This window comes from Typopeltis vanoorti, chromosome 1 (assembly GCF_054136105.1).
Source record: "Typopeltis vanoorti isolate ZY-2024b chromosome 1, IOZ_Tvanoo_1.0, whole genome shotgun sequence".
In the NCBI taxonomy this organism is placed as follows: domain Eukaryota; kingdom Metazoa; phylum Arthropoda; class Arachnida; order Uropygi; family Thelyphonidae; genus Typopeltis; species Typopeltis vanoorti.
In genome coordinates, this window is record NC_143549.1 from 124,531,873 (window position 1) to 124,544,246 (window position 12,374).

Below are 12,374 nucleotides of genomic sequence, written 5' to 3' on the forward strand. Positions count from 1 at the left end.
AACGTATGACTTTCAACGTATGCATAGCATAAAAACAGAAAGCAATAATTCGATTTTTATACTGGAGATATTCGTTGATAAAATGGAGCACAATTAGGTGATTCGTGCTCAAAACCAGCGAAACACACAGCAGCAGATTCATATATGCTCAAAAACTGCGTATTTCTTTTGAAAACATCTTTGAGTTGTTTTGGCGTATATAAAGAAGAACGACCCTTAATCGAATTCGGGCTATAAACTACATGGGCATCTTTTTTTTCGTCAGTTTGATTATCATGAAACGATCTGTGAAAAGTAGTGCGCAGCTAAGATACAAGTAACCATTAATTTCATGCCCTATAGAAGAGATCGGAATTCGAGTTTAATTCGAGTTTAATTCGACTAAAATTCATCGGTGACCTCAGCGTTTGTTGCAAAACGTATTTCGGCAAAACATCAAGCCTTGTAACTTTTATTCTCCTGACAAAAAAATTAATTCTTAAAGACAGTAGCTTTAACGTCCATGTGATTAAAGGAAATTTGACGAAGATACTTTTGGACCACAGAAAATCAATTTCAATAAATGTTTCTCCCATAGGAAGAAACCATGGACAAAAATGTGTTACTACAGAATGAGCTTACACTGAAGAATATCGAAATCTAAATCCAAAAACTTTCTTATTCCTTGTGTAGTTTACAACATCACAGATCGTGTGCCAACTGACCTCTTCTATGCATACAGGAAGCAGAAGATTCCTAAACTTAGGAAGAAAAATAAAGTGAGATCAGCAAGCGCAGTTTATAATGATTTACAATTAATAATGGATTTTTTATTATATTATTATTTTTTTATTTAAAGATGTACTGCATTTTCGATTACGTGAGAATGAACAAATATCAAGATGGGATTTGTACTAAAATTTGTGTTATGTTTGTAGTTGTTTGTAAATTTTCATTTATCGCTTGTTATATTTAAGTATATTTATTTCATGTTTTCAGCTCTTCGATTCATATGAACGGTGCATAGTTGAAGCTGGAGTACCACCCACTGATGATCCAGAGAAGTTTGCCGAATTCTTCTGCAGTGAAGATATATACAAAGATTGCCGCTGTGCTGATACTCTTAGCGAGGTAAAGATTTTTCTTTTCTCACTAATAATAGCAGCGTTTGCTGCAAGTACATGACCGGCTGTACTTACTCGATGGGATAAAAAGTGGTAGTGAAGAAACAAGTTAGGAGAAATATCCGAATATCATTAAGCAGAAAATGTGTTAACTGGTTACAGAAGTGGTGATTTAATGTGGGGTGGCTATAAAGCAGAATTAGGCATTCTAACAGCTTGATGATAGGTTAATTAATAATTTAACATCGTTGTTTCATTTGACAGCGTTGAACATTGTGTGTGTGTGTGTCTGTGTGTATCAAATTGTATTGGAAAAAATAAAAATGCTAAGAAGGAACAAAAACTGGCAAGAGATAAAAGAAAGGCTAAATATGGTCGAACATACGAGTAAAATAAGCCACCTTTTGTGTGTGATGAAATTCTCGGTATGTACGGGTATATCGTGGTCATGGCGGTTAGTATTTCGTATATGATTAATCTTCTGTTCCTCTTTTCTTTCATAAATTTTATTTCAGTATGAAGTTACTCGGTCTCGAGTGGTTGTTGCCGTTGGGTTGGTTATCCTCCGCGTTCGTTCGTTTTCCCCTCACTCCATGAATTCAGCTTAAACGTATGTGCTAGTAAGTATTTACGTTACATTCAGGAATATGAATTTTGGTAATTGGCAGAGTTCAATAACATAACTATCCTAGATGGACTAATGTGCTTTACTACATCAGCGTACCCACATAATCAAATTAGATTGCGTGGAGCGGGTAGAAAAACTAGAGCCTGATATCAACTCAACAGATTGAAAATACGCATCCTCAGGCCAAAATGGATCAGTGTAAAAGAGGTGGGGTTGTCAAAGGGATTACAGAAATATCATGGCGATATGATGCATCTTTCGAAGAGACTTAATTGATGATATACTTCCAAGCAACAAGTATATAATAATTTATTCAATTCAAGGGGTGAGGTCTAGAGCACATGTCATAATATTCAACACTAAACATGAAGATACGTTTCTTGAATGGCAGAGTCAGTTTTAATTAAACAAAATTATGAGGAAAATTTTTAGAATAGAAATTTTTAGAATTTTACAATTATTTAGAATTTGAATAACTTGACTTCTGATGGAAGATAAGGAACAACAGAAAAATATTTCGAGTCATCAAATAGCTGGATCGAGGTAAAGAAACTGGAGAAACTGGTTTCTACATTGAAAGGGATTAAAGGTCATTTTGGTACGCTGACTTTTGTTGTTTTTTGCGGAGTATCTCGAAGAGTAGTGAACATTCAGAGTAATTTTTGCATTAGTAAATTAAAAGCTAAAGGAAATTTTATCTTCCTTTTGTTATTAAATCCAGAACCTTAAAATATTAATGTATTACCATTTATTAATACAAACCTCTTTCTTTATCGAACAATCATTAGTTGTCCACACACTTTCTTAATGAGGCTTAAAATTCTTTTTTCAAATCGCAAAAAACAATTTCTGATATAAAAATCTAAACACAATTCTCTCTAAAATGCAATATCTATATTCATCATAAATGAGCAGTGTTTCGACGTAGAAGTAATGTTTTTAACGAATAACAATTCTTTTAAGTTGTTTATTCTGATTATTCTTCTCTAACTATATAATCATTATTTTTAAAACTGTGTGCAAATTTAAAGAATAACAGATATATTTTCTCTTGCTATATATTATTTTTATACGTTTTTATTTAAAAAGGAAAAAAAAAAATTCTTTGACTGCGTAGTCGAGAGACGCCAAGGACTAAACTGTATCAACGAGGAGGGTGTAATCGAACTTTTCATAAAGGCAAACCGGGTAACATCTTATTTATTTATTTATTTTGATTTGTAAAACAAATAACCATTGCGTTTTGATTTAGAAATATGGCAGGATGCAATATGTATTACTCATGTGTTCATGGCAGAACTACCAATGTTTGGCAAGCGATGTTCAAACATTATTCTTATTAATTTAATCATTGAAATCTAAACGCATAAATTAAACTAAATATGTAGTTTGAGCAGTTGAGGTGGATTGTGATTACTGAGGTTGCCAGCTGGGGTTCTTAGATGATTCTTGGGAGTTATTTTAGGACCTGCAGTAAAATCATGTTCCTTTGATTTGTAATCCATTCTGTGTGAAGAGGAAGATATAATAAAAAATCAGGGCATGCAATCAGGGGATGAGAGACCTCCTGATTGCATGTCCTGATTGCATGCAATATACTGCTTACACAGAGGGTGCCCAGTCTCCTGTACATTTGCAATTAGCCTGGAAAGTTCTCCCTGCACCCGCTATACATTGTCTTCCTCAAGCCACGAACCGGAAAACTAATGATGAATATAACAGACATCAGCTTTTATTCAAATGTATTATTAATATATTTAACCCAATTAACAACTTACCGACCGACAACAACCCCCCCCTCCCACACACACACATCATGTTATTGAAAATATCACAGTAGAAAACCAAAACCATCGTCCACAGAAGCTTATTATAAAATAAAATGGAAACAAACTCAGAAAACTAGGATAACAAACTGTGCAGAAAGAAAATAAAGACACCAGCCACACGACTTACATAATAAAACTCAATTTCTGATTGTGAATAAAAAGCTATTTTAAAATAATGACATCATTCACTTCAGCGAAAAAATGTTATAAAATAAAATAAAAAATAATCGATATCACTGAAAATTTAAGACACAATTTCGAAGTTACTCAACAAATGTCCCGATAAAAGATAATGGAAACCAATGAAACCTTAATTTCAGATTATGCTAAGTTACTGACAAGTACGGCAGTCATCTGTATCATTGGTTTCTTAAGTAAACGGAGATAGTTCGTTACCTAGAGGAATTCGAATTCTGTCATATGAAGAAATGTTGTTGGAAGTCAAGCAGAGGAGCAATAAACAGAAAAATCTTTACAATTCGATAGAAACAAATCACTTTTACTAAACATTTTCTTATGCAAAATTTCTCGGATTACCCAATGAACTGTTTTTGTTTCTTAAAGATCTTTATTATCAAAAATTAACTTGGAACAACTGACTGCACTCAATAAGATTTTGTAATAGTGACTTTAACTGAACTTTCCAGTTTTGTCTACATAGTTGAAATTGGAGGAACTGGTTTCTTCTTAAGCTGATACGCGTTATCATTAGGGACTTTACAGATATACAAATTCAGCTAACTTGCAAAATTTATTTTTCTAATTCCTAGGTTTGTGGACTTAACTTAGAGCCAATAGCATGTTCATATAACAAGCCCCCTCCTCCTGAGTCTTAATTATTTTTTGTGAATGTAAGTATTCATTAAATATCTTTCCGATTTAATTTATTTGCTAAATTGGTAAACTAATATTTACTCTTTCATACGAGTTTAGATTTGAAATCCTAGCGCAAGTTATAAATAATATGAATTTAGTTTTATCAGCGTAATTTGGCTTCCTACATACACAATTTGCAGATATGCATATTCATTAGGTTTCCTTTCTTTTAAGCTTACACAGTTATCCGAATGCATTTCTTAAAAATTATGGAGACGACTACCGTGTTTGAATAAAACTTTAGTTTAATATAACTAAAATCTACATTCGACGTTTCGACATTTATGTCAAGGTCATCATCTGGAGTGTATACAATTACACAGAGAAAACAAGCTACACTACAATCAAACTGTTTTGTTAAAGATGCTGAACAACAGCTACAACAATTGTTGGCCTGACCTCTGGTGGGAAAAAATATACATCAACGCTAGAGTCCTATTATTAGTGTTATCTGTTGGTTGTAGAAATGAATTGGGCATAACAACAAGTATATAAATGTATGTATATAGATAGATGTTGTTACGCCCAATGCATTTCTACAACCAACCCCCCCCCCACCCCCCCCCCCCCCCACCCCCCCCCCCCCCCACCCCCCCCCCCCCCCACCCCCCCCCCCCCCCACCCCCCCCCCCCCCCACCCCCCCCCCCCCCCACCCCCCCCCCCCCCCACCCCCCCCCCCCCCCACCCCCCCCCCCCCCCACCCCCCCCCCCCCCCACCCCCCCCCCCCCCCACCCCCCCCCCCCCCCACCCCCCCCCCCCCCCACCCCCCCCCCCCCCCACCCCCCCCCCCCCCCACCCCCCCCCCCCCCCACCCCCCCCCCCCCCCACCCCCCCCCCCCCCCACCCCCCCCCCCCCCCACCCCCCCCCCCCCCCACCCCCCCCCCCCCCCACCCCCCCCCCCCCCCACCCCCCCCCCCCCCCACCCCCCCCCCCCCCCACCCCCCCCCCCCCCCACCCCCCCCCCCCCCCACCCCCCCCCCCCCCCACCCCCCCCCCCCCCCACCCCCCCCCCCCCCCACCCCCCCCCCCCCCCACCCCCCCCCCACAGAAGTGGAGGGGTGGCTATAAGGCCGAATTAGACATTGTAACATCTTGATGATAGGTTAATTAAAATTTCAATATCATCGTTATTTCATTTGACGGCGTTGAACATTGAGTGTGTGTATCAAATTGTATTGGAAAAAATAAAAATATTAAGAAGGAACAAAAACTGGCAAGAGATAAAAGAAAGGATTAATATGGTCGAACATACGAGTAAAACAAGCTACCTTTTTTGTGTGTGGGAGGGGAGTATGTACGAGTATATCGTGGTCATAGCGGTCGGTATTTCGTATATGATTCATCTTCTGTTCCTATTTTCTTTTATAAATTTTATTTCAGTATGAAGTTAATCGTTCTCGAGTGGTTTCCGTTGGGTTGATTTTTCTCCGCATTCGTTCGATTTCCCCTCACGCCATGAATTCAGCTTAAACGTTTGTGCTAGTAAGTATTTACGTTATTTTCAGGAATAAGAATTTTGGTAATTGGCAGAGTTCAATAACTTAACTATCCTAGAAGGACTAATGTGCCTTACTACATCAGCGTACCCACATAATCAAATTAGATAGCGTGAGCCTGTAGAAAAACGAGAGCCTAGTATCAACTCAACTCAACAGATTGAAAATACGCATCCTCAGCCAAAATGTATCAGTGTAAAAGTGGTGGCGTTGTCAAAGGGATTATAGAAAAATTACGGCGATATTATGCATGTCTTGAAAAGGCTTAATTGATGATATACTTCCAAGCAACAAGTATATAATAATTAATTCAATCCAAGGGGTGAGGTCTTGAGCACATGTTATTATATTCTATACTAAACATGAAGATACGTTTCTTGAATGGCAGAGTCAGTTTTAATTAAACAAAGTTATGAGGAAAATTTTTAGAATAGAAATTTTTAGAATTTTACAATATTTTAGATTTTGAATATCTTGACTTCTGATAGAAGATAAGGAAGTACAGAAAAATATTTCGAGTCATCAAATAGCTGGGGTGAGGTAAAGAAACTGGAGAAACTGCTTTCTACATTGAAAGGGATTAATGGTCATTTTGTTCCTCTGACTTTTGTTGTTCTTTTGCGGAGTATCTCGAAAAGTGGTAAACATTCAGAGTAATTTTTGCACGAGTAAATTAAAAGCTACTGGCAATTTTATCATCCTTTTCTTATTAAATCCAGAATTTTAAAATATTAATGTATTACCCTTTATTAATACAAACCTCTTTCTTTATCGAAAGGTAATTAGTTTTCCACACACTTTCATAATGGGGCTTAAAATTCTTATTTCAAATCACAAAAAATGAATTTCTGATATAAAAATCTAAACACAATTCTCTCTAAAATGCAACAATATCTATGTCCATCATAAATGAGCAGTGTTTTGACGTAGAATTAATGTTTTTAAAATAAAAATACTTTTAAGTTGTTTATTCTGATTATTCTTCTCTAACTAATTAATCATTATTTTTAAAACTGTGCGCAAATTGAAAGCATAACAAATATACTTTCTTTTGCTATATATTATTTGTATACGTTTTTATTTAAAAAGGAAAAAAAAAAATTCGTAGACTGCATGATTGAGAGATACGAAAGTCTATTCTCTATGAACGAGAAGGAATTAGTCGAAAGTTTAATAAAGGCAAACAGGGTAAGATATTATTTATTTATTTATTTATTTTTATTTGTAAAACAAATAACCATTATATTTTGTGCATTAGTTACTGTTTATATGGCGATATTTATTTGATTAGAAATATGGCAGGATGCAATATGTACTACTCATGTTTTCATGGCAGAACTATTAATGTTTGGCAAGCGATGTTCAAGCGTTATTCTTATTCCTTTAATCATTTAAAACAAAACGCTTAAATTAAGCGATAAGTATAGTGAGGGAGAAAATTTATCTAAATATGTAGTTTGAGCAGTTGAGGTGGATTGTGATTACTGATATTGCCAGGTGGGGTTGTGAGATGATTCTTGGGAGTTATTTTAGGACCTGCAGTAAAATCATGCTTCTTTGATTTGTAATCCATTCTGTGTGAAGAGGAAGAGATAATAAAAAATAAGGGCATGCAATCAGGAGATGAGACACCCCAAACCTACTGCTTACACAGAGGGTGGCCAGTCTCCTGTCCCTGTGCACATGGCCTGGAAAGTTCTCCTGCAACCGCTATACTTCGCCTTCCTCAAGCCAGGAACCGGCAAACTAATTGGCAAGAAGATTTGAGCTAAACGATAGTGAAAGTCTCCAGTGCAAAATTAAATGAATTATTCATAATAAATGATGAGTATAACAGAGATCAGCTTTTATTCAAGATGTATTATTAATATCTTTAACACCATTAATAAACTACCAACCGACAGCTACCCCCCCCACACACACACACACCCACCATATCATTGAAAATATCACAGTAGAAAACCAAAACCATCGTCGACAGAAGCTTGTAAAATATAATGGAAACAAACCCGGAAAACTAGGATAACAAACTGTACAGAAAGAAAATAAAGAGACCAGCCACACGATTTACGTAATAAAACTCAAATTCTAATTGTCAATAAAAAGTTATTTTAAAATAATGACATCATTCACTTCAGCGAAAAAATGTTAAAAAATAAAATATAAAATAATCGCAGTCAAACAAATTTTAAGACACAATTTCGAAGATACTCAAAAAACGTCCCGATAAAAGATAATGGAAACCAATGAACACTTTATATCCGATTTTGCTAGCTACGTGACAAGTACGGTAGTCATCTGTGTCATTGGTTTCTCAGTTAACGAAGGTCATTCGTTACCTAGAGGTATTCGAATTCTGTCATATGAAGAAATGTAGTTGGAAGTCAAGCAGACGAGCAATAAACAGAAAATTCTTTATAATTCGATAGAAATAAATCACCTTTTGCTAAATATTTTCTTATGCAAAATTTCCCGGATTACACCATGAACTTTTCTTGTTTCTTAAAGATCTTTATTATCAAAAATTAACTTGGAACAACTGACCGCACTCAATAAGATTTTGTAATAGTGACTTCAACTGAAATTTCCAGTTTTGTCTACATAGTTGAAATTTGAGGAACTGGTTTCTTCTTAAGCTGATATGCGTTATCATTAGTGACTTTACAGATTTACAACTTCAGCTAACTTGCAAAATTTATTTTTCTAATTTCTAGGATTGTGGAATTGAATTAAAGCCAATAGCATGTTCATATGACAATCCTCCTCCTGAGTCTTAATTATTTTTGTGAATGTAAGTATTCATTAAATAACTTTCCAAATTAATTTATTTGCTAAATTGGAAAACTAATATTTACTCTTTCATACTCTCTTGCTCTTTCATTTGAAATCCTAGCGCAAGTTATAAATAATATGAATTTAGTTTTATCAGCGTTATTTGGCTTCCTACATACACACTTTGCAGATAGGAATATTCATCAGGTTTCCTTCCTTTTAAGCTTACACGGTGATCCGAATGCATTTTTTGAAAATTGGGCGTAACAACAAGTATCTATCTCTATACATATATTAATATATACTTGTTGTTACGCCCAATGCATTTCTAAAACCTACAGATAACACTAATGATAGGACTCTAGCGTTGATGTATAATTTTTTTTCCCACCAGAGGTCAGGCCAACAATTGTTGAGGCTGTTGGTCAGTATCTTTAACAAACCAGTTTGATTGTAGTGTAGCTTGTTTTCTGTGTATAGTTGTATGCTCCAGATGATGACCTTGACATAAAGGGCGAAACGTCGAATGTAGATTTTAGTTAAATTAAACTAAAGTTTTTATTCAAGCACGGTAGTTTTCTCCATAATTTTCAAAAAATGCATTCATTAGGTTTCTATGAAGAAATCATATTATAACAATCAGAACTATCGAGAAGAATATTAATACATGAGGACTTTAGCAGTTTATTGTAGTTGTATTTATTTATTTATTTATTTTTAAATTTTTATTTATTATTTTTTATTTATTTATTTATTATTATTATTATTTTTTATCACTAGAGGTCAGGCTTGGGAAAACGATTAACTAACTACTCAGATGATGACCTCGATACAGGGTCCGAAACGTCAAGTCTTATTTTGTTAGTAATTAATAAAATAATCTGTTAAACACGTGTGTTTTTGTGACCCTAAAATTACAAATATGAATGCTGATCACTGTGTAACCTTAAAAGAAAGAGTTCCACTCTTTTTTGCTATACAATACTTGTCCACGGAGATGAAATTTTCAGAACAATTATGCGCTATGCAACTACGAGTAATGCATAAAGGACTGTTTCGAGAAACTCACTGAGTACATTATTCCTATCGATTACTCTGAAAATTCAACGGAATTTAGTCCAACTGATCATATTTTGGTGTTCTGAAGCGCTCTACGAAAAGCTAAGAACTTACTGTTCATTGAAAGACAGAAATGTGGGTCTACTTGTAGATCGACTAAAATCGATTTAATAGGATTCAATTTCAAGATGCTCATTACCTGCTAAAAAGACCAGCTCAACATGATCATGGGTCTTAATTCAAATACTGCATCAAATATTATATCAATTTTATATCAATTAGAACAATGAGAACAAATCTTCTCATTTTTGCAGTTGTCTCAAAGATTGTCCAAAATCTATATTGTTTGTATATATTATAACAATATACTTCACTTTTTTGTATAGTTTACAAGTTACATATGCAGAAAAAAGTAAGGAAATTAGAAAAGGTAGAATTAAAGGTTGGAGTGGATAATAATTCAATAGTTCTATAATAAATGTTAAATTTAATTTAGTTTATCAATGGTTGCTATCACTCTCAGAAACCTTTTCGAGACCCGCAGTTTAATAGTCACTGCTCTAAGGATAACAGAATAGATTTTATTTCATGGAGTCTAGTAACAGGAATCATAGTGGTCTTAGAAATGAAGCATGCACACTACGGTGTATAGTAATTGCTAACATTTCAATGAAAACTTCTTTTCAAATTTTGATTTACTATTATTTTGTTATTTTTCTTATCCAGAATCAAGACAGATGGATTCATGATGAAGAGGGTATTATGAAGTGCGCATCTATATTTTGCATTTCTATACTGTATTTGCTTACAATGTATCCATTTTAAAGCATAAATTCAATAAAATACTTCATAATGATTTTCTTTGTATTAAATGATACTTCTGACAACACCGGGAAGGAAAATAAATTGTTAGATATGCAGACCAAAGTCGTTCTCTATGTCAACTAGGAAAATAGAAATAATTCAAGAAGAATTTGGTACGTAAAGATGATTTAAGAAAACTCTTCTGAAATTAAAACCGAAAGAATAAATTTTTGAAACCCATCGAGGTATTCTAAATTTTTCTACTCCAAAGTAGAAAAATTTCGAATACCTCGAAGGGTTTCAAAAATAATATATGTATAGAATTTATAATAATTTATGTAATCGTTGTACAACGATTGATTCTTTGTAAGATTTCAGAGTAACATTCTCTTCTGTGATAAAGAAGCTCAAATTCATTAACAAATAAATAATAAAATCTTTTAAAGATATCAAAAATTGTATTTATGTCGCTTATAATTCCTCTAGAGATATTTAATGGTAAAAGCAGATCTAAACTTCGAATTCTTTCTGCAGAATCTGAAGTTTGTGTGCGAACATGACAACAATAATACATTCCAGTTTTGGCTACATCCGTTGCAGTCACATGTTATATTTCTACTACCTCATGAAAGAAAACCTTACGACAACCGAACCTCTTTCTGACCAACCAGACTGCATAGTTTTCCTAGAAAATTCAGTGATGGCGGTATCCTGGTACTGGTATTGTTCTCATCGACATTACTGGTTCCATTCATCTTCACGGAATAAATTGTAACCTCTTAATACGGGATTGTTTAGGGACAAGAACTGCCCTACATGTGATAAGCATAGCCCGAAGGATCTGGATTCTTTTAGCAAGACGATATCTTGTTTAAAAAGGCTGGAATTGTGTAAGCATGGTATTCGAAGAGCATATGCAAACATAGTGTGTGAAATTGAAATGAAGAGCATTAATTAGCCAGCTGTCAACTAATGCTCCTCATTTGAATTTCGCTAGATATTCGTGGGATATGCCAGTGGACGTCAGTGCCTCGCTGGGTTGTTGATCATCGGGACGTTATTATATTTACTTGGTTCAGAATAACTTCAGATACCTCTCTAAATGGAGTTAGCCAAGACGAATGCAAGCTGTTATCTCGATCAAAAGAGGTCGTGACAACTACAGTGCATATTAAATTAAAAAAAAAGGACTTCATGAAAGTGAAATGGTAACAAATGAACAAGAATCATTAGTACAAAGTAGTTACTCCACTCCCCCAAGTTATTGCTTTTAACTGATTTCCCAAATGGATGGAATGCGCTTGAATTTTAGGGAGAAAAATATAAATATATGCACTTACACATGTGCATCCAAAGAACATTTTCCAGCGGGGAAGGGGGAATTTTCCACGGAAGGGCAAAGTTTGGAGACAAATAATTATATCAATAAATTTTTATTTAATTATTTATTTTTTTGCATTTTCTTTCTCACAAGTATATCATGGGGCGGGGTGCAAGTGCCCCGTTTTCCCCCTCTGAGGACGCCCATGCACTTACATTTTAAAACAAATTCTGAATTAATGAGCGAAGTTATTTTATTTCCTATTTGTTAAAACTTCTTGGATGGTTTATTCAGAATGATGCTTGTAATAGGAAGAACTCTCGAGAAATGAGTGGGCTGAAAGTTAATGGCATTGTATAACGAGAGATCCGAAACAGTTGTGTAGAATTATTGACCAATTGTGTTAGGAACAGTGGTGAAAGAGTTTGATTTGCTTAATCCTACCAAAGTTGCAATAAATGTCTGCCAATATGGTAACTTTCT

The 12,374-nt window shown here is 35.0% G+C and overlaps 1 protein-coding gene across 1 annotated transcript in view; it reads left to right on the forward strand.

Moving 5' to 3' along the window:
• LOC150110384 (uncharacterized) overlaps positions 1-10,536 on the forward strand; it is a 67,495-nt gene extending 56,959 nt beyond the window's left edge. Inside the window, exons 4-7 of the mRNA XM_090397183.1 lie at positions 979-1,110; positions 2,821-2,919; positions 4,331-4,411; positions 10,493-10,536. Coding sequence (XP_090253309.1) covers positions 979-1,110; positions 2,821-2,919; positions 4,331-4,396 — 297 coding nt within the window. The 3' untranslated portion in view covers positions 4,397-4,411; positions 10,493-10,536. The remainder of the gene's footprint in view (positions 1-978; positions 1,111-2,820; positions 2,920-4,330; positions 4,412-10,492) is intronic.
• The last annotated feature ends 1,838 nt before the right edge of the window (positions 10,537-12,374 follow it).